Source organism: Drosophila rhopaloa, unplaced genomic scaffold (assembly GCF_018152115.1).
Source record: "Drosophila rhopaloa isolate 14029-0021.01 unplaced genomic scaffold, ASM1815211v1 contig_203, whole genome shotgun sequence".
NCBI classification, from domain to species: Eukaryota; Metazoa; Arthropoda; class Insecta; order Diptera; family Drosophilidae; genus Drosophila; species Drosophila rhopaloa.
The window spans coordinates 799927-823608 of NW_025335088.1; the positions used below are offsets into that span (position 1 = coordinate 799927).

Genomic DNA, 23682 nt, shown 5'->3' on the forward strand with positions numbered 1-23682 from the left:
ATAATTTTGGTCAAAAGTATGCAACGCAGTGAAGGAGACATCTCCGACCCGAAAGTATATATATTCTTGAAATGCCATAACTTTGGTGTTTGTAAAGTTAGGAAGTTGGAATTTTCTATGGGTTTTATTTTTGTCCAATCAATCCGACCTACCAAATTTCATAAGGATCGGCCGACTATATCCTATAGCCGCCATATAACTGATTGATCGGAAATGCCATAACTTTGGTGTTTGGTAAATTTAGGAAGTTGGAATTTTCTATGGGTTTTATTTTTGGCCTACCAATCCGACCTACCAAATCGGCCGACTATATCCTATAGCTGCCATATCACTGAACGATCGGAAATTCCATAACTTGGGTATTTTTAAAGTTAGGAAGTTGGAAATGAATATTTTTGGAGAATATAATTTACAGAATATTCTGCAAGGGTATATCAACTTCGGGTCCGCCCGAAGTAAGTTTTCCTTGCTTGTTAAGAATTAAATAATTTATCAAACCAAAATTTTATTCTTAACTTTAATTTTTATTTTAATTGTAAAAATCAAAAACATTTTTTTCCCTATTTGTTTATCAGCAGTATCAAATTTAATTAAAATAATTATAGTGTACGCCCACATTTGGCATACTCATATTACTCGGAACGTATGTTGGTCCAGAAGAGCATTTTATGCAATTCCGTTTTCGTGGTCTATGTTTTGATTTTGATCCATGGCAGTGCATAGCAAATCGAAGCTCTTGAGCCATTTCTGAGCACAGTGATTGATTTTCGGTGTTCAAATTTTTTCTGGAATTCCAACAAAACTCGAATATGGCCACAACAACAGCAAGAGCAAGTCCACAGAGAAGAACAACAAATACGCCACCTGAAATAGGATATTAATTTCACTTTTATATTAAAAATCGAATGAAAAATCCTACCAATATTTTCTACTCCAAGTGCATTGGCTTTCGACTCCTTGCTTTTATCATCCCTGTTGCAAACATCACCCGTGTTTTTCCACCATTTATCATATAATATTTGAATAATGCCTTTTTCTTGTAGCTCCAAAATAGCAAGTGAAATTTTATCTCTCCAGGGAGAACCCTTTGGTGTCGCGATACCATAACCCTTAGAGTCCAGCAAGCCTCCTATTTGCGTTAGATTACAATCACGTTGAACAGCGTAGTCCAGCATTGTAGATTCCATTAAAAATGCGTAGCTTCCTTCCATTACGCGTTTAATTCCATCTTCGTATGTCTTAACAAAAACCGCAGCTTTACGATTCTCCATATAACGCCACATTTTTTGATAAATGCCAATTTTAGAGTCCTAAAGTAAAACAAACGTGATATGTAATAGATATTCAAACATATACTTGGAAAGGGGATAATAAAATTGGTAAGACGTTCGTACCGCTTTTATTTCGGTATAGAATTCTAGATTAAAGAGTTCGAGTGACTGCAGCGTACTATTTTACGAGAACACTGATATTAAAAAATCCTGCCGATTGGAAGAATATAACCTATAGGTGGCTTGTCAAAGTAAGTTTCCAATCTCGTTTCCTTTAATAAGACATTACGGTTTTAACAGCTTTTAATTTTTTAAATCTAAACAAAATTCTCTGGATCTTTTCCTTCAAGAATAAGGATAAGTGCAGCCAAAACAAGTGATATAAACTTAAAAACAAGAAAGGAAATCCGACGTACCAAATTTCATAAGGATCGGCCGACTATATCCTATAGCTGCCATATAACCGAACGATTGGAAATGCCATAACTTTGGTGTTTTTAAAGTTAGGAAGTTGGGATTTTTATGAGTGTTAAGAATGCATCATATGAATAATTTTGGAGAATATAATTTACAGAATATTCTGCAAGGGTATTTCAACATCGGCTCCGCCCGAAGTTAGCTTTCCTTTCTTGTTTTTTAAAAGTTTTAAAGCAGCTTTTTTATCCCATAAGCTATTTGATCCGAGAAACACTATGCACAGTCAACACAATTCAAAAGGTTACATTTTTTATTTTTTGCTAGGGCCTGACGAACGATCATCCAGATTTCATTCCATGTCGATCTGAGTACCAGGGTGAGAAAAGTCTCGACAAAAAGTGTTCGCCCTTTACATTATTTATTAACGATCTCCCTCGCATGTCCTTATGTACACAGATAAGTTATGCCTGCAATATAGGGAAATTTACTGCAGTTCAGACTTACAATCGGACCTAAATGCTTTTCAAACATGCTGTTGTGAAAGTCTTTTGGATTTAAATAGCGCTAAGTGTAAAGTAATGATATTATTTAGCAGTGCACATTGACCGTATTGAGTCGGTACAAAACAAAATTTCTTCTTTTTGCCTTTCGTAGTTTTAACTGGGATCAAAACGTAAGTCTACCTTCCTACCAGAGTAGATTACTGTTGCTTAATTTACCTACACTTGTAAATCGTAGAACAATGCTTGGTACAATTTTTATGCAAAATCTTATAAGAGGTGATATTGATTCTGCAGAACTTGTAAATCGCCTAACTTTAAAAACACCAAAGTTATGGCATTTCCAATCGTTCAGATATATGGCAGCTATATGATATAGTCAACTTTCAATGTTACTGTTAGACTAACACGAAATTATTATCATCTAAATTTGCCACGATGTACATCAAATTTTTGTTTGCACGAGCCCTATAACAACCTTTATCATTTAATTTGTATTTCAACTTCTAACCCGTTATTAAAAACTAATATATTAACTCATTTGCTTCATTCTTAGTTGTGCCTTTTATTTCCATTTGTGTCCTGGGTCTATTTGTTTTATGCATCTTCCTCGCGAACTCGCATTTTTTTGCCCAAATTGATAATAGGGCCCCGCGCGTAACAAGCACGTGCTTGGTGTCGTTGGGCCACTTGTTTGTACTGCTCGAAGTGCATCAACGTCCAACGTCCATCATATATATATTTAGGGTGAATACACAATATGTACGCTGTGTGGTTGTACGTTGTCTAGAATAACGCATGTATATGACCTTGGCGTCCTTCTTGACCCAAAACTTAAGTTTTGTGACCATATTACTTCCATGGTGAATTAAGCCAGGGGAGTACTTGGATTTATTAAAAGCTGGTCAAAGTTCAGACTTACAATCTGACCTAAATGCTTTTCAAACATGGTGTTGTGAAAATCTTTTGGATTTAAATAGCGCTAAGTGCAAAGTAATGACATTTTTTCGGGTGAACCCACAATATGCAACGTATACGCTGGGTGGTTGCGCGTTGTCTAGAATTACGCATGTTGATGACCTTGGCGTCCTCCTTGACCCAAAACTTAAGTTTTGTGACCATATTACTTCTATGGTGAATAAAGCCAGGGGAGTACTTGGATTTATTAAAAGGTGGTCAAAGGAATTCTATGATCCCTATGTTACAAAGACTCTGTTCATTTCACTAGTCCGTCCAATCCTGGAGTACTGTTCAGCAATTTGGAGTCCTCAGTATGGTGTAAATATAGACCGGATAGAGGTTGTGCAAAATAACTTTTTATTATTTGCTCTAAGGGTTTTAACAGGAATGCAAGCCTTATTCTACTATCTTACTCTAGTGAACTTCTTCTAATTAATCTACCATCTTATCAAAGCGTAGAACGATGCTTGGACCTGCTTTTATTCGTTAAGTTATTCACGGGGATGTGAAGAGTCCCGAGTTTCTGGGTCCCCTAAACTTATCTAGAATTACAAGGTTTTATACTCCTCTTTAAATCACCTATTATTTCTACAACCGCATCTTTGCCAGTCTTAAAAGTATTAATATTAGAATTAGTATTTAGTTTCGTATGAATTTTAACTAGTCTGTCCGTTTTTTACGCAGCAATGGAAATAGGGCTGCGCGCGTAACACTTCTGGTCGAAAGGGCCACTAGATTATGACTTATAGTGCATCAAAGTCCGAAAAAAAATCACTTTGGGTGTGGCCAAACTCAGTTTTTTACATTGGTTTATAATAGTTGTCTAGAGATGGGATATTTATTTATTTGTTTAAGTTCAATTTGTCTGAAGTTCAGACCTAACATCTTATTCAATTCCTACTCAATTTTTGAAACAATCGCTTGCCAGAGAGAATTGAATACCGGATATCCAAAACAAAACTTTACCCTGCAGTTCCGAATTTCATCACAAACGAAATTGATCACCATCTCATCAGCCTACACTATCAGCGTCTCTCTCTCGTGACAAGCACTGTCAAAATTACATCTCGCCGTACCATTTGAATACCGAAGAGAGCAGTTTGGCGACTAAGATTTATTTATTAAAATTTTTTTTTTTCGGAGTCCCACGGCCCACTTACCCGCCCAACCGACCGAGGGGCGCAGCCGTGTTTCGTACGGCACGATTCGCGATAAGATAGACGCGAGATAGGAAAATAAAGGTAAAGGTCCGGGGAAAAAAGTAATAGTTAGATCAATCTTGTGCCAATGAAGCAAGTATCAATCGTTTTAGGAGCGGCAGAGAGTCAAGATTTGATATTACAGGAAAAAGTCTATTATAGTCAGAACATAATACTCTGAAAGGCTAATGCAAGGCATAGTTAGATCTACAATGATTTAAAGTTAGGGGAATATAATTTTTAGTTAATCTACTTGGCACAGAAAAGTTTAGCCGACTTAACAAGTCGGGGCAGTCAATATCACCATGTATAAGGTTATAAATAAAGATAGTACCAAGCACCGTTCTACGGTTGGCTAGGTAAATTAATCAAAAGAAGTCTACTAGAATAAAAAGGTAAGATAAGATTTGCATCCCAGTTTAGGCGCCGTAAAGCAAAAAGAAGGAAGTTTTTTTGTACAGATTCAATACGACCAATATTTATTAACCATAGACGAAATGTGATTAGAAAATTTTAGTTTAGGGTCCAAGAGAACGCCAAGATCGTTTTTTTTTTTTTTTTTTTTTTTTTCGCGCGGAGTCCCACGGCCCACTTACCCGCCCAACCGACCGAGGGGCGCAGCCGTGTATCGTACGGCACGATTCGCGATAGGATAGACGCGAGATAGGAAAATAAAGGTAAAGGTCCGGGGAAAAAAGTAATAGTTAGATCAATCTTGTGTCAATGAAGCAAGAGTTATTCTATCCAAAGAGCTGCCACTTGACGTGTAAGTCGCGTATATCGGATTGGCCCGATAAAAAGTCATCAGTTTGCACTTGGAACCGTTTAAATTTAGTAAATCGGATTGCAAGTCTAAATGGCAGGAAATGTCCTTATACTGCAGGCACAACTTAACATCATCTGCGTACATAAGTACGCGAGAATGACTTATAATTGAGGGAAGATCGTTAATAAATAATGTAAAAAGTAACGGACCCAGATGGCTTCCTTGTGGGACACCGGAGGTAACACGGAGAATTTCAGAAATTGAATTTTTAAAAAGAACCCTTTGTGACCTGCCATTTAGATAACATAAAATCCATTTAAGCAGATCAACTGGAAAACCTAAAAGTTCATGTTTTTGAATAAGAAGTAAGTGATTTACAGAGTCAAATGATTTACTAAAGTCAGTGTAAATGACGTCTGTTTGAAAACTACTATTGAAGCCTTTTATCACAAATGAAGTGAGCTCTAGAAGGTTTGTGATTGTGGATCTACGTTTTATAAATTCGTGTTGACACGGAGAAATGATTGATCTGCAAAGGTGCTGCAAATGAGGAGTAATAATTTTTTCAAAAAGCTTAGGAATAGCTGACAACTTAGAAATACCTCTGTAGTTACTGGCTTCTAACTTGTTACCTTTTTTGAAAAGAGGAATAACAAATGATTCCTTCCAAATATTTGGGAATTGGGAGGTTTCTAGAGATAAGGTAAACAACTTGTGAAGAGGTTTGCACAGGGCCTTAGCGCAATACCTAAGCACGCACCCAGGAATACTATCGGACCTAGGCGAATAAACAGGCTTAATACGAAGAAGATCCAAAAGAAGAGAGCTTTCTGTTAAAGTGGGACAGAATATGAGGTTTGACTTGGACATGGTGTAAGAATAAGGCTGTGATGAATAATCTAAAGTAGAGTAAGTCGTTTGAAAAAATTGGGCAAATAAATCGGCTATTGCCTGATCTGTGGTTGCCGTCATGTTTTCGAACGACAGCGAGGAAGGAAAAGAATTAGATTTACGCTTTGTGTTAACAAAATTATAAAAATGTTTCGGGTCCTGAGAGAACTGGATCTTACAACGGTTTAAGTAACTATTATAACACTGAGCATTAAGCACGGTAAATCTTGACCGAGCACTTAAATATCTAGTAAAAGCAGATTGAGAACCGGTATTTTTATATTTCCTAAAAAGTCTGGACTTTACATTTCTTAAGTGTGTCAACTCTTTGCTAAACCAAGGTGATTTATTGGAAGTTGACGGATATTACCACGGAACACAGGAATTAAAAAATGAGTTTATTGCATTGTAAAAAACATTAACTGCATCGGACATATTAATGCATAAGTAAAGATCAGACCAATTAAAGCCAGAAATAAAATTATTTAGCCTCAGAAAGTCTGCCTTGCGAAAACAATGCATTCGTTTAAATTTTTCTGATTTTTCTTCTATAACTCTACCCGTATCATATGAAAGTTCGATTGTTGGGTGATATGGATCTTCAGGTTGCGTGAGTGGTGCTACTCTGGACAGAAACACACCTTCAGGATTTGATACAAAACACAAATCAAGTAGGCGACCTAATGAATTTCGAACATTGTTTACTTGAGATAGAGATATGTCAAGCAGGCCATCAATAAAATCATGCTGTGCTATAGGTAGTGAGACATTCGATCCATCCTCAGTGGACCAAGTAACTCCAGGTATATTAAAATCACCTAGAACTATCAATTGATCCCTATCGGAAAGCTTATTTGCAACGGACTTAATAACGGATAGGTGATTTAAATAATCAGGAAGTTCAGACAACGGCGGTATATATAAGCAAGTTATGTATATAAAGTAATGGTATTGAATTCATCAAAAAATAACTCCTCAGACGGGAAGTTTGAATCAACTCCAATTAAGACTCCACCTCCCCGTCTAGAGGGACGGTCATACCTATATATTGTGTACTTACCTGGAAAAACTTCGGAGCTAAAGATCTCCGGCTTTAACCAGGTTTCTGTGAACACAATAATATGAGATGCAAAGGAAAGACTATCAGAATACAATTTAGTGAGTTTGCTACGCAAACCTCTTGCATTCTGATAGGAAAGAAGGAGGCTAGAAGTTAGTCTAGTTTTGTATATAATCTTGTATATAAGACAATACATCAGAAGATGTTTGATCAGGGGAAAACCGAGAAACGAAAATTTTTTTCTTTAGTGGAACCACTGAAAGGGATTTTGGTGGAGCAGACATTGTTTCTGAAAAACCAACTTGAGCCGGTTGTCCAGACTCGGTAGTCCCTTGTGGTGGTGATGCTACATTCTGAGAGATAGGTGGATCCACTAATTGTGAAACTACCACGGACAAATCGGAATTCTTAGAAGTCCCTGGTTGCATGCATTCTGTAACGGACTGTTCGGATGCCGAATCTTTTTTAGCTGCTGATCTTAGCAACATTTGAGGGTTTGCTGAAATCAGCTGCTGATCCGCCGGAATGCTCTGTTGTTCTTTTGAAATCGGTTGCGGGGTGTTCCCCTTTTGCTCCTTACCACCAGCGGCCTTTTTGCGCTTAGGGGACTCTTCTAATAGCTTACGACTATTAAACTGCGAGTCCAGCGCAGAGAGGAGATCATCAGCTCGGCTAAAACTATCTCTAGCAACTCCGAAACAGCTAATCAGCCCCATCAGGCCGCCTTTAGTTTGGCGCATGAACGATTTCATCTCGTTCGCAACCTCGACACAAGCGTCACAACAAAACTGCAAATTGGGCTCCTTTGAAAGGTCATCACTTGTCCGGCCAGTAAAACCGGCGCACTTGGTGGGCACCATATTTTCACACAGCCAGCAAGTCATATTAGACTGGTCAGCCCTGATTACGAGGCTGCATTTTTTGCAGAAGCAGACCAAATTTTTATTATTCTTTTTATTTATTTACCACTGTACCAAGAAAGCGAATTGAAATTTATAAGCGAGCAGTTATAAATACCGCAATAGCGCAGAAACTGCACGCTTAGAACTTTCAAAGCAAAGAGAGCAAGAGAGCGGGAGCGTAAATAAGTTAAAGTGCATGCACAAAAGAGAAAAGGCGGGGATATAAGAAAAGAAAACACAGATAAGAATTACGAAAAACTAAAACACTTTATTAGTATTAAATACAAAGTGCACTCGCGAAGCGAACGGAGTTTAAATTTATGTTTTAATAAACCGGAAGAGAGAGAGAATTAAAATTGTTTTGATAAAACCCACCGATGGGAATAAACGAAAACAAAATGCAAAATTCGAAGCGCAGAAAAAAACACGACCGTTCACTTTGAAAGTCAAAGACGAATAATGTGAAAAGTTTAAGGAACATTCAAAAAGTTATTAGAAATTCAGGTTAGTGATCTTTACTTATTTATTTAAAAGTGCTTTGTATGTGCCAAACATAAAAACGTTTAAAAGTACTTAAGAAGTTGAACTTTCAAAAAAAATTTATTTATTCGCAGAAATTATTAAAACCAACATCTCGAAGGGTTAGTAACACACCTTTTTATACCCTTGCAGAGGGTATTATAATTTCAAAAGTGTGCAACGCAGTGAAGGAGACATCTCCGACCCTATAAGGTATATATATTCTTGATCAGGATCACCTCCTGAGTTGATATGGCCATGTCCGTCTGTCCGTCTGTCTGTTTCTACGCAAACTAGTCTCTCAGTTTTAAAGCTATCGAGTTGAAACTTTGCACACACCCTTCTTTCCTTTGCACGCAGTATATATGTCGGAACGGCCGGGATCGGCCGACTATGTCCTATAGCTGCCATATAACTGATTGATCGGAAATGCCATAACTTTGGTGTTTGTAAAGTTAGAAATTTGAGATTTTCTATGGGTTTTATTTTTGGCCAATCAATCCGACCTACCAAACTTCATAAGGATCGGCCAACTATATCCTATAGCTGCCATATAACTGAACGATTGGAAATGCCATAACATTAATGTTTTTAAAGTTAGGAAGTTGGGATTTTTATGAGTATTAAGAATGCACCATATGAATAATTTTGGAGAATATAATTTTATTTAGAATATAATTAAGACTTAGAATATAATTAATAATAATAGCCAAAAAATGTAAGAAAAGACTTTATGAAGTGAATGAAAATATTGATGAAATTGGTTGATTATTAACTGATGAGAACCCGATGAACACATGATTAATTAATTACTGATTAAAGTACGATGAATTAATAAAAGCCATGAAAAAATGATAAATACGCTATGAATTGTTGATTAAAATGCGATGAATTACATATTAAAATGGGATAAATTCAATTACTAACACCTAGAACATGTCAATGGTAACTTGATAACTTGAACATTTTTTGAAAATTCCTTGATTTAATTTACCGTTAATTGGTACTGCAGGTTAGTTCAGCCAAAAAACATGACTTTCATTTTTATTTCCACTGGTTTATCACAAGGCTAACGGCTGTCTTCGGTAAGTTGTTTCTTAATTAAAACAATTTACTGAAGTAGCTCAAACTATTTAATAAAAATAGAACAGCAAGTTAGATATTATATATAATAAGTAAAACACATTTTTCTAACGTCTCCTCTTAAATTTCTTCATCTCAAGCTTTTTTAAGAAAGTATGGGAGTCGTTGCAATAGAGCTAAGCAAAAGCGTCTTCTGTTAAAAAACTAATAAAATGTAATATTAATAATATGCGAAACAATAAAGTAACAAGACCATAAGTTTTCACATTTGGAAAACGTTTTTATTTTATTTATAGAAACCGTTGTCTTATTTGACGGGTACCGAAGCTGATTCCATAATTCCTAGAAGGCGACCTATTCCAAGAATCCAAAGTGCTCGATCTCTCTAAAGAGCGAGACCGCAATTTAAGCGAGATGGTGTTGCCAGACCCTTTTGAAAAAGTGCATAACCGTCGAGTGTGCCCGGTTGCGCAAGAGCGAGGAGGAAGATGAGCTCGGGGAAGGAGAAGCGTTGTCGTTGAACAGCGCGACAGTTCGATTTGAACTCTTGACGCGATCGGGACTCGCTTCGCTAATTAAAATGGACAATTCCGAAAATGACAATTTTCTTATATCAGAAGTGGGATCGGCCCTGACACAAGACAGTACAAGTATGATTACTTTGGAGGCCAAGAATCGCGCGTTGATGAAACTGGTGAAACAAATGAACACAACACGTGGGCCGGTATCGAAAGTGAGAACTACTTCACAGAAAGTGCACGGGTTTTGGCCCTAGAAGTGCGTCACAGTGGTTGGATCAAATTTGTTTCATTGATGAAGATTTTCAATGCGCGTCCGAATCCAGAAGAGAATATACGATAGCCGCCTTATGACGTCTCTAAATTTAATTTTATTGAATTGGATATCGTCGTATCCATCGTCAAAACCTGCAAGAAGTTGAAGCTGGGAAACGTGTGAACTTGGTGGCCATAGAACCTAGCGGGAAAATTACAAGGAAAACCTCTGTCTAGCTCAGTGGTCAAGGGTATTGGGAGTGATTCTGTATGGAGTACAACGCAGATCCTTTGTAATGTTAATATTAACGAACATTTTCTAGAAATAATGCTTCATGTTATAATGTATAAGTTTCTAAATTTTTATATTCTTATTGGACGAGAGATTCTAAGACAAAGCTTTAGAGTTGTAATCGAAGCAAATAAATTCGAAAGTCATAAATTAAAAATAGTTCAAGCGGTGTCGTACGATTTTAGTTTAATAAATTAAATCAATTTCAATAATGATTTAAGTGAATAAAAAAAGGAAAGATTAACTGAAATATTGGGAAAACATTCTAAGTCCTTTTTTGAATGCATTCTACACAGACAAGTAACAACAGGTCTACTTAGTATACGTCTTAGTGAGCCGGCTAAGTGAAGAAGAAAAGGCCAATGTAAGAAAAATGATAGACGAGCTATTGTCTGCCAAAGTTATACGCCCGAGTAGTTCCCTTTTTGCTAGTTCGCCTATGCGTTGACTACAGGGAACTAAACGCAAGTATCATGGCGGAAAATAATCCTTTACCACTTATTTCTGATGAAGTAGTTTATGTCGGGAGTATATGTCGGGAGGCAAGTTTTTTATACCCTTGCAGAGGGTATAATAATTTTGGTCAAAAGTGTGCAACGCAGTGAAGGAGACATCTCCGACCCTATAAAGTATATATATTCTTGATCAGGATCACCTCCTGAGTTGATATAGCCATGTCCGTCTGTCCGTCTGTCTGTTTCTACGCAAACTAGTCTCTCAGTTTTAAAGCTATCGAGTTGAAACTTTGCACACACCCTTCTTTCCTTTGCACGCAGTATATATGTCGGAACGGCCGGGATCGGCCGACTATATCCTATAGCTGCCATATAACTGATTGATCGGAAATGCCATAACTTTGGTGTTTGTAAAGTTAGGAAGTTGGAATTTTCTATGGGTCTTATATTTGGCCAATCAATCCGACCTACCAAATTTCATAAGGATCGGAGGACTATATCCTATAGCCGCCATATAACTGATTAATCGGAAATACCGCAACTTTGGTGTTTGTTAAGTTAGGAAGTTGGGATTTTCTATGGGTTTTATTGTTGGCCAATCAAAGCCACCTACCAAATTTCATAAGGATCGGCCGACTATATCCTATAGCTGCCATATAACTGAACGATTGGAAATGCCATAACTTTGGTGTTTTTAAAATTAGGAAGTTTGGATTTTTTATGAGTATTAAGAATGCATCATATGAATAATTTTGGAGAATATAATTTATTTATTCGGCTCCGCCCGAAGTTAGCTTTCCTTTCTTGTTTCTTGCTAAGACAGGCAAGTGGGTTTTATCAAATTCCAATTCATCCCGACTCGATCGAACGTACGGCATTTGTAACGCCTGAGGGCCATTATGAATTCCTCGGAATACCATTTGGGCTAAAAAACGTGCATCGGTATTTAATTCAACGCGCAATAATTCAGGTTTTGGGATCGAGAGCCTATACATTTGTCATCGTTTACAAAGGCCTTTTATATAAACAAGTGTACGTTCCTGACCCAACAAATAGACTATTCCCTCCACAATTTATCGGATTAGCTTCCTATTTTCTCCAATTTGTGTTAAAGGTCTCAGAAATGTTAAAGCCATTGTTTTTAAATATCATTCGTTCGAGTTAGAAACCCTTGCTGTTGTAAATGCCTCAAAGCACTTTAGGCATTATTTACAAGGACTAGAATTTGTAATTTTTACTGACTGCGATTCATTAAGGGCAAGCCGTTCGAAAGCAACATTGACAACTACGTTGCATCGGTGGTGGGGATACTTGCAAGCCATCCGATTTCGGATTGAGTAAGGGTAGAGAATGGCCATGCTGATTTTTTAAGGTCCCAAAAGCAAAAGTACAGGCAGAGCTCCTTCCAATTTTTTAAAAGTTACTATACCCTGGCATACTTTGCACATTGACATTACAGGAATGCTAAGCGACAAGAACGATCAAAATTAATAAATTATTGTTTTAATAGACGCTTTTAGTAAGTTCGCATATTTGTATCATACTTTAAGCTTAGACACGGAAAACTGTGTAAGGGCTATGAAAACTTGTTTGCCTATATGTGTAATTGCCGATTAAGGTAGGTCATTCGCCAGTTCAGGGTTTCGCTAGTTTTGCACTTCGCGAAGAATTGATCTTCAATTGATTGCAACAAGCCAACGGGCATTTTGAGCGAGTTACACTTAAAACACTTAAAAGAATGCTAACTGCAGTCGAAACTGATCTGCGATCCTGGCAAGACGCGCTATTAAAAGTCTAAATAGCCATGAACAGTACAGCAAATCGAGTGACCAAAATAACCTTGGAGTTGATGATCGGCAGGGAGGGTAGAATTTGACAAGACAATTGATGAGGAAGGTCAGACCCGAAGTGGATAAGATGAATTGTAATAACAAGTAATGTTGAATGCTTATGTTAGGCTGCACAATGATCCTGAGTGGATGCTTGGCGAAACTTATGTTAGGATACACTATGATCATGTGTGGATGCTTGGCGAGAGCTTATGTTAGGCTGCACTATGATCCTGTGTTGATGCTTGTCTGGAGCTTTTGTGAGGCTGCACCATAATCCCGTGTGGATGCTTGGCGGGAGTCAAGAGAACAAGTTGTTTTTTTCGAAATTCCGATAAAGAAGAAGAAAAAGAAGAACAGATGTGAAAGACGATATGCTATAAAATACCGAGAGAGAACATTATTAATTTAATGTATCCTTATGAAATTGAAAAATTAAAGTAATTTAATAATTTATTATGTTATAAACATCATACACGTGGACGTGAGCCTGTCAGGAAGGCCGTGTAGCAGTTCTTGCTATTATTTAAATTCTAGAAACTCTCTGAGAAGCGAGACCGGGATTTTAGCGATATGGTACTGCCAGACGTCTTGAAAAACGGCCTAACCGTCGATTGTGCCTGGTTGCACAAGAGCGAGAGGGAAGATGAGCTCGGCGAAGGAGAGGCGTTGTCGTTGAACAGCGCGACACGCGAAAATGTCAATTCTCCGTTGAGTATTTAATTGGGTACTTCTAACTGGTTATTTTATCAGATATCATTTAGTCTTTTGTGATAGAGGGCTTCAAAAGCAGTTATCTAACAAAAATACGCAACTTACACGTTAAGTGGCGGCTCTTTGGATACAATAACTCTTGTAAACGATATTGCCGTCCTTTTCGACCCAAAACTAAAGTTTTCTGATCATATTTCGACAATGGTTAATAAAGACAGAGAAGTGCTTGGTTTTATGAAAAGATGGTCAAAATATTCGATGATCCTTATGACACTAAGACTTTATTTACCTCGCTAGTCCGTCAGTCTGTCATACCATTGCAGAGGGTTTTATAATTTTGGTCAAAAGTGTACAACGTCTGGGAACGTCTGCTTATACATACAAACTGTCTGGCAAGACATCTTGCCACACCACTGGGTCGACGGTATCTCCGCAGACAACACACGGCAGACTTATGGATTTTCGACCGTGACGTCTCTTATAACCACACATCCTGATTAACTTCATAATTTGACAATAAACGAATACAAGGTCAATCCTTGTATGGCGTGTTCAATAATAAAAATAAAAAAAAATGCGTTGTATATCCCGGCGCCATGTCAAAGGCATTTGTATTTTGAAATGGAAATTTAATGGATAAATCTCTCGACTATAGCGTACCTTCTTGTTTTAAATTGTTACTTTTCTGTCATCGTCTATTTACTATATACAAATTAAATATTAAACACCTTTAACAATTTATAAAAGTTGTGACATAATGAAACAGTGCCTAATAGCTGGTTTCGTTAAAAGAGGAACACAAATACATTTGAGAAATTCAACAAAAATTAACATGATTAAACAAAGGACGCAAAGAATAAATTTGCTTTTGGTATAGCGGCATTCATTGAGTAAAAGAAGGATGCCCAAATAAAAAACAAACTAGTGGAAACGGTCAGTAAAGGTTACTCTTTAAAGAATTTTCAATCAAATATTTTCAAATTTGTAAACATTTTTGTTTAGTTGCTAGTTAAAACTATTAATACTGAAGATGGTACATTATATACGCCAATTTAATTTTATAACAAATAATTCTGCGGTATTAGTATAGGTGTTGCAATGGCTTTTAAATTAAACAAGAAAGAAAGCAAACTTGGGCAAGATTTCAAGCTATTACAAATTACTAAAGACAATGAGGCTATGTCGCTTTTGCGCTGCAATTTGCCATCATTTCTATGGCATCTATATGATATTTTTGTCCGATTTTAATTTAATTAAAACCGTAACTCCATAATACTTAAATATTTTATTATAATTTTGGTCAAAAGTGTGCTACGCAGTGAAGGAGACATCTCCGACCCTATAAAATATATATATGTATTCTTGATCAGGATCGCGTCCTGAGTTGATTTAAGCATGTCCGTCTGTCTGTCCTAGTGTCCGTCTGTTTGTTTCTACGCGAACTAGTCTCTCAGTTTTAAAGATATCGAATTAAAACTTTGAACGGCCGGCATCGGCCGACTATATCCTATAGCCGCCATATAACTGATTGATCGGAAATACTATAACTTTGGTGTTTGTAAAGTTAGTAAGTTTGGATTTTCTATGGGTATTATAATTTCAGTCAAAAGTTTGCAACGCAGTGAAGGAGACATTTCCGACCCTATAAAGTATATATATTCTTGATTAGTATCCGGCCGTCTGTCCGTTTCTATGCAAACTAGCCCCTTAGTTTTAAAGCTATCTGCTGGAAATTTTCCCAAAAGTTGTCTTTCTAATATAGTAAATAATTACTATAACTCAAAGGAATATTTTAATAAATAGAAAAACAAATTTTTTGGTTTTCCTATGTGAGCTATTTGATATAGATGTCCGATTTTAATTGAATTAAATCCGTAATTCCATAGTATTTAAATATAAAAATATGAGTCGAGTTTATGTAACAAGATTTTAAATGCTTTGATTATTACTATAAAATATTCACCCTAAAAAATGTCATTGTTGATCCACCTTCCAAAGTACCATATGATATTTCCGTTTGATCTGCCAAGTCAGAAGCGCTTTCTATAGGCGATATCATCCGTTCAACAGTTAAAAAAGCAGCTAAGTTGGCAGTGTATGATGAGATAATTATTAGGCAAAAAAAGAACCAGCATCCACCAACAATACGCGTTGAGGTAGCCTAAAAAAGAAATAACATTTTTGGATTGAAGACTTTCGTAACAGTTATGAAGGCTACAGTAAAGAGAAATTATTATCAAATGTCTGTTCCCCATATAACTAGACCAATTGAGTCTTGTGTGCTATCTTGCGTTGTAAAAATTATTTTAAAGTATATTTTTTGATCATTTTTTTGTGTTATTGTAATATTAATTTGGTTTAATGGTCAGAAGATTGTAACTAACAAAATATTCCCGTTTAAATATATTTGTTATTTTTTATCAACAAACCTATGCTATGCTACTTGAATACAATTACACAATCGGTACTTGTAAAGTACTAGCGATAATATCCTAATTGAAATTTATAGAAGAGGAGAACATTTTTCCTACACCGTAAAATATAAATGTTTGCATTATCATCACAAAAGTCAATGGTGGGAGACAGACGAGCAGACGAACAAGACTATAATATAATATATTGTTATGCTATATTTTCTTTGAAATTTATAACACAATTTTTGTTTATACAGCTATAAATTTTGTATCCCTTTATGAACTGAATATGAAGAATATTTTGTTGATCGTACCCTAGGATATAAGTCAGAACCTTGTTGCATAAGAGCGCCAATGGCAAACCAAAAACTATTTTTTAAAGTGAAATTGTTTTGTATTCGAACTAAATCCACTGTATTATCTTCCGATGCCTCTTCATCAACATCATTAGATGGCGGTAAACGTAAATCATGTCCACAAATAGTATCACCATGTTCAACATAATTATTGGATTTGTTTATTTTGCGGTCTGTGTTTAAATATACTTCTTCATCATCTTCTGACATTTTTTTTCTGTTTATTAATTCCAATTGTTCATCAAGGCAATTTTCTTTGTGAATTTCGCGCAATATATGGTCACAAGCCATTGAACAGGGTGGCTTTGAATTAACCCATTCGATCGGTGATAATCGAGCAACAATCCAAATGCAAATTGATACAAAAATATATCCAAATGCAATATAAAACCAAATTTCAATGGCAAGTGGTGATAAAAACGCAAAAAATTTCGTTTGAGCTCGATCTGAAATCTGAAATACAACAAAAATTAATATAGTGTCCTTTTAATAATCACAAAATGTGTAAACATACGTATAAATGAATCTAATATTAATGAACCCTTAAATGATTGTGATTATGTATACCTTCGGATTAAGTCCAGATCCTTGGCGTAAGAATGTTCCTGTTATAAACCAAAAACTGTTTGATATAGAAAACTGATTTTCCACTATATCAGTTTCCTTGTAGCACGGATGAGGGTTTTTCCACTCATATGGAGAAAATCGAGCCATCACAAAGAGCGCGAAGGATACTAATATATAAGCAGCTAGCACATAAAGCCATATCTCGATTGCCAAAGGGTTCATAAAGGAGAAGAGTCGAGTGGGTTGACTTGTCGGCACCTATTTGGTCACATATGTGAAGGGAATTTAAAAATATATGTCTACAAGTTTACAAATTGCGTAACTACACATAAAAAGAAAGTATGAAAAATATTATAAATAAGAGAGAGTTTACCTTAAATAATATACCAATGCCCAAATTCATAAATGGTTTTGTAAAATCAATAACACTCTCCCGAGCGTAGTTAATTGTCATTGAAGCTACAGCTAGATCGGCACGCTGAGAAGAATTTATTTATTAATTATATAAAATATAAGTGGCTTTTATTAATGCCAATGTTGATGTATATTAAAGTATATACTTGCCCTTTCCATTAACTCTTGCACAATTCCATTCCATGAATTAGTCTCTGGTATGAAAACACCGTACATATTATCGGGAACTAACTCGATTTTGTATTGAAATCCAACTTGTTGAGCGATCGCTTTGAGAAGATCAATACAAAATCCTTCAAATCTAATATTTCCTGTAAGATTTTTATCCTCCTTGACCATAACATATGGTCGCTCCTGAAAAATTAATTTGAATCATTCGTTTTTAAAAGATAAAAATGATTTTGAGAGAAAAATATATAACTGAAAAAATTTTAATTTTGCTGTGCGATTAGTTTCTCAAAATAAATATTTAAAAAAAAAGAACAAAAGTTGATGAACAAACAAATATTTTTTGTGATGTTATGGCGATATTGGCGTTCGTCTGATCGGTTTATTATTCCTTCCTATTCGAAACAAGAAATCAGATAGCTTTAAAACTGAGGGACTAGTTAAAACTGGGGGACAAACACCAAAGTTATGGCATTTCCGATCAATCAGATATATGGCGGCTATAGGATATAGCGGCCGTTCCGACGAATATACTACCTGCAATAGAAAGACAACTTTTGGGAAAGTTTCAATTCGATAGCTTTAAAACTGAGGGACTAGTTTGCGTAGAAACAGACGGACGGACAGACAGACGGACAGACGGACAGACGGACGGAGAGACGGACAGGCGGACATGGCTAGATCGACTCTCCTGGTGATGCTGATCAAGAATATATATACTTTATAGGGTCGGAGATGTCTCCTTAACTGCGTTGCACACTTTTAAGCAAAATTATAATACCCTCTGCAAGGGTATAAAAATTACCTGAAATTCATGGCTCTAGACAAACCCTTTAGCAGTAAAATAAACGTTTCCGACCATATAAAGTATATATATATGTTCAGTTTACTGCTTGTCCCGATAGTTTGAGAGCGAACCGATCAGCTGATCGTTCGCTCATCTGGACCTGTGTAGGACGAGGGCAGAGAAAACGAAACGCAACCAGAACCAACAGTCTGCACGGTCGAACAACGCTGAACGCACGCCGCCGGTCTACCGAAATTTGCACTTTATCATACACTTGCTAATCTTGGAATCAGAATAATTATAACTCTTTGAATTTATCCTTTTGTGGTTGCCTTTGCCTGGGAACCGCTCGTACAATGACCCCTCGTTGACTTAATACAAGGGGACACAACTGAACATGGTGGCCCATGAGGGGAACCTGCAAATCAAAATACAGTTCGTAAAAGGCTAATTAGAATTCCGTTAAATAAATTCCGTTAGATCGACACGCCGGCTCAACAAAGCAGTGCAAAGAAGACGTCGATACATAAGCGCAGCAACGGCAACCCGGACTTTGCAAAGCGCCGTTATCTCTTCCCTTCCTCTTTGTGGTGTGGTTCTGGTATGCAAGCAGAGTGAGTTACCAAGTTGTGTGCGAGACAAGTATTACAGATTTATCTATTACATAATTATTCGGGGTGGTGAGTTGCGCAGGCCTTAGTCTTACACCTGCCAACATGAAACCTGAGTCGGCTGATTTGGACAAGTTGGTGAATCTGCAATCAGATCGTCACCAAGCTCTCAGGTCTGTGTTACAGAATTTTAGGAAAGATTCGCAGGCGAGGAAAACTAAAATTTATCTCAAAAAAAGGCTGGACCAAGTGGAGGAATTACGGAACGCTTTTCGGGAGACGCACTCGGTGATCGTTAATTTGGATGGATTTAGTGATTCAAGTTACGCCACGAAGAATTTCCAATCAGAATTCGAGGAGCGTTATATGGACGCTTATTGCGCTCTCGCCGAAGACTTCGACAGGCTTGGACCAGAAAATACTACGCCGACAGCAGCCGCCGGGAACGCCGACCCGGAGTTGCGAGTAAACATGCCGCAAATGTCGGTGCCTAAATTTTCCGGTGCGTGTGTGGACTGGCCAGGCTACTACGACGCCTTCACAAGTCTAATTCATAACAACAACAATTTGAGCAATGTCCAAAGATTGCACTTTCTTAAGGAGTCGTTGCCCATAAGTCGTGATAATGACATTCGTCAGATGCAGCTCACGGATGTAAATTATGCAGTGGCTTGGGGAATGATGATCAAAAGGTACAACAATCCTCGTCTCGTTTTCTCACACCATATGAACGCAATCTATGCGCTGCCCAGATTGCAAAAGGACAGCACCGACTCTCTGCGGTCGATGCTAAGCACGGTCAATGTTTGCCTAGCTGCCTTCCGCCGCGTTCAAGCCTTGGGCGGGGAATCGCAGCACTGGTTGGCGCATTACATAGCATCGAAGCTGCCCAAGGAGACCCACAACGCTTGGGAGCACCACCAAGGTAGCTCTTCAACGGTTCCATCCTATAGGGACTTGGAATCATTTCTGAACGATCGGCTAGTCATAATGGATGCGATTGAGAATCGAAGCTCGTCGTACGACTCCAATGCTGGCCCAGGTTCAACAGACCCGATCAAACGCGTGCGAGTGCATAATGCACAGGAGCAACCAAGGCGTTCGAATAACCCTTGTTATCACTGTGGCGGCGACCACATCCTACGTCGCTGTCCACCTTTCTTGGCGCTGGACTGTTACAAGCGCAAGGACATAGTCAGTAGGGCTAAATTATGCGTCAATTGCTTGAGCAAGTCGCATGCCCTGTCTCGCTGCACCAGCAACCAGTGTTGTCAGGTTTGTGGTCAGCGCCATCATACGTTGCTACATTTCCCGGTTCCGGCTCAGAACCAGCCTTCGAACCACGCTCAATCGCATCCTGCCCGGCCGCCGACACCGCAGTTTGTGACGCCGGCATCCAGGGAAACAGTGTCTGCACACAACATACAGTCCAGGTCGGATCAAAATCCGCACGCATCTTACAGATGTCATTCGGCGACGTCATCCAACCTTTCCTCGAAAAATTTACTTCTCGCTACGGCTCGTATTATGGTACGAAACCCGACCAACGGCCTGCAAGCAGTAATAAACGCTCTCGTCGATCAAGGATCTGAGGCAACCATAGTATCTGAACACGTTGTTCAGTCCCTTCATTTGAAACGATCTGCCGTCAGAGCATCCATTTTTGGGGTAGGACAAGGGGGCGGTCGTCGTTGCAAGTATACGGTCAACCTTGAAATCAACAGTATTAATTCCAATTTTTCTTTAGATGTTGATTCCGCATATGTGCTCAATTCCGTAACATCCGGCCTCCCCAGTCTCAGCTTCTCGCCGAAGCGATGGGATCACATCCAAGGGCTCCCGTTGGCTGATCCAAATTATTACAGATCGAAACGAGTTGATCTCATCTTGGGAGTGGACCTGTTGGCACAAATCATGTTGCCAGACACGAAGATTGGATTGCCCGACGAACCCATAGCTCAAAATACCCGTTTGGGATGGATACTATCGGGGCGAGCGGAAGGAGTTACAAAATCTTCCGAACTACGCTGTCATCGAGTAACTTTGGACACGGAGTCATTGCTCAAACGATTTTGTGAAGTCGAGTCGGTTCCTGATCGTTCTACGGAAACGGAGGAGGATACATGGTGCGAAACATTTTTCCAGGAAACACATGCACGTCGATCGGATGGCCGCTACGTAGTACGATTGCCCTTTAAAACATATTTGGATCCAACAATGGTATTGGGGAGATCTCATCAAATGGCGCTGAATCGGTTTATTCAATTGGAAAGGCGTCTGTCGAACAACCCGGGGCGGTGGAACAAATATGTGGAGGAAATCGAGGAGTACTTTTCGCTTGAGCAAATAGCGCCTGCTGTGGGCAGTGAGAGCAGTCTAATGAAGCGCACATCTTCGAATATGCATGTAGCTTCATGCGTGCTTCCGCACCATGCGGTCTTCAAGGAGGAACTCCATTCGATCAAACAAAGAATCGTATTCGATGCCTCCTCAAGAACTAGTAACGGGAGATCATTGAACGATATACTTTGTATCGGACCCACTTTGCAGAACGACATGTCATCGGTTATACTCAACTGGCGGAAATATCGTTTTGTTTTCACGGCGGATATACAGAAGATGTATCGCTGCATAGATGTTCACCCAGAAGACGCCCAATATCAGCGGATTTTATGGCGGGCGGCGGATGGAGCCATCAATGTTTTTGCGTTATCGACATTGACCTTTGGGACGGCTTCAGCACCGTTCACAGCTATCAGAGTTATTCAACAGCTGGCAAAGGATGAGCAGCTTTCATTTCCTAAGGCCAAGGAGGTGCTGATGAACGAAATATATGTAGACGACATTCTTTCTGGAGGACATACTATAGAGGAGGCAGAGGATAAGCGGTTTGCAGGTATCGGGTGCTATAAAATCCGCACGCATGGAGTTGCGAAAGTGGGCCAGCAACGATTCGAGACTTTTGCTCTCGATTCCGTCAGAGTACCATTGCACTCAGACCCTGTTAAGTTGGGACACTACAGATCCCATAAAGGCTTTAGGAATGTATTGGCTGCCAAACAAGGACTGTTTTAAATACCAGATCAACTTCGAGATGCCAGTCAGCTCCACAAAGAGGATGATCCTATCCAGTATAGCAAGGTTGTTTGACCCGCTGGGTCTCATTGCGCCGGTCATCATCTCGGGAAAACTTATATTGAAGGAGGTTACCATGGCCAAGACAAAGCAGGCAGATGGCACGCAGACGGTTCTGGACTGGGACGACGCGGTTCCTGATAATATCGCAGAGCGATGGCGAGTATTTCGAGACCACTTACTGAGGATCGGCGAGATAAGCATAGATCGGTGGATCCATTACACCCCATCTTCAATATCCTCAGTGCAGATGCATGCATTTTGCGACGGATCTTCCACGTCTTATGCAGCCGCTGTGTACCTAAGAGTAGAGCATCAGGACGGAAGATGCTATACATCTCTGATGGCTGCAAAATCAAAGGTTACTCCCACCAAGCCCCTAACTATACCTCGAACAGAGTTAAGTGGAGCGGTATTGGCCATCAAATTGGTGAGGTGGCTAACTATGGCTAAGTTTCTGAGCTCCTTTCTGGTCCAGACTTTCTATTGGACGGATGCTACAATTGTGCTGCACTGGTTGCATGGAGACGTCAATAAATGGAAGACCTTTGTTGCGAATAGAGTCGCCTTCGTTTTGGATCATTCCTCGCCAATTCAGTGGAGGCACGTTAGCACTACCGAGAATCCAGCGGATTGCGCTAAACGCGGTCTCACTCCCATCGAGCTAAAGGACTTCGAGCTGTGGTGGCGAGGGCCAGAGTGGCTCGTACGCAATCAAGACTGTTGGCCATCTACAGATTTCGGTCAAATTGGCATTAACGACGCCGCTTTAGAGGCAAAGGTGGCAAAAATGCGAGTTCACCATGCAGTCCCGCAGCCGTCGTTTCTTGAGAGATTTTCAACACTCAGCCAGGCTTTACGAGTCACAGCCTACATCATGCGCTTCAAGGACAACGCGTCCGGCAAGGTAGACAGGCGCCTTGGGCCCTTAATCACTGAAGAGCTCGACTACGCTTTATTAGCCGTCGTGCGTATCGTACAGCGCGAATCGTTCGCAACCGACTTGTCTGCAGTAAGGAACTCCAAACGGTTGCCCTCGCGGAGCAAATTATTAAATTTGTCGCCGATATTAGAGGAAGGCATCTTGCGGGTGAGGGGACGACTTCGCCATTCTAGTTTGTCGCACGAACGTCGTCATCCGATAATCCTGCCAAGCTCTCATCATTTCACCGAATTAGTAATACGTCACTCTCACTGTCTAACCCTGCACGGAGGCGCGCAGTTGACTTTGGCACACGCGCGTCAGCGTTTTTGGATCCTGACAGGACGGCAAGCAGTTCGAAGGGTCATACGGAAATGCGTTCGCTGCTTCAGAACGCGACCAACTACTACGGCTCAGCTTATGGGAGACTTGCCCGTTCATCGAGTCAACCCTCCTAGTCGACCATTCATTGCCACTGGTGTCGACTACACAGGCGCAATAGAGATTAAAGCAGCGCGTCTACGAGGCACTAGCTTTTACAAGGGATACATCGCTGTGTTCATTTGTCTCGCAACCAAGGCGGTGCATTTGGAGGCGGTGACAGGTCTCACCACGGAACATTTTTTGCTGGCTCTGGACAGGTTCACCGGGCGACGAGGAATGGTTCAGCACCTTTA

General features: G+C 39.1%; 1 protein-coding gene across 5 annotated transcripts in view; it reads right to left on the minus strand.

Moving 5' to 3' along the window:
• Positions 1-538: 538 nt before the first annotated feature.
• The window catches only part of LOC108043388 (glutamate receptor ionotropic, kainate 2), a 39615-nt gene continuing 16471 nt past the window's right edge, over positions 539-23682 (minus strand). Inside the window, exons 9-15 of one of the 5 annotated variants that reach the window (XM_044460552.1) lie at positions 17533-17736; positions 17342-17446; positions 16969-17226; positions 16360-16854; positions 15595-15792; positions 920-1310; positions 540-864 (exon numbers count right to left, since the gene is read on the minus strand). In XM_044460552.1, the coding sequence (XP_044316487.1) occupies positions 587-864; positions 920-1310; positions 15595-15792; positions 16360-16854; positions 16969-17226; positions 17342-17446; positions 17533-17736 (1929 nt within the window). In that variant the 3' untranslated portion in view covers positions 540-586. Of the gene's footprint in view, positions 865-919; positions 1311-15579; positions 15793-16359; positions 16855-16968; positions 17268-17341; positions 17447-17532; positions 17737-23682 lie in introns of those variants that run through there. The other 4 variants (XM_044460553.1, XM_044460554.1, XM_044460555.1 and 1 more) reach the window with 4 other exon arrangements.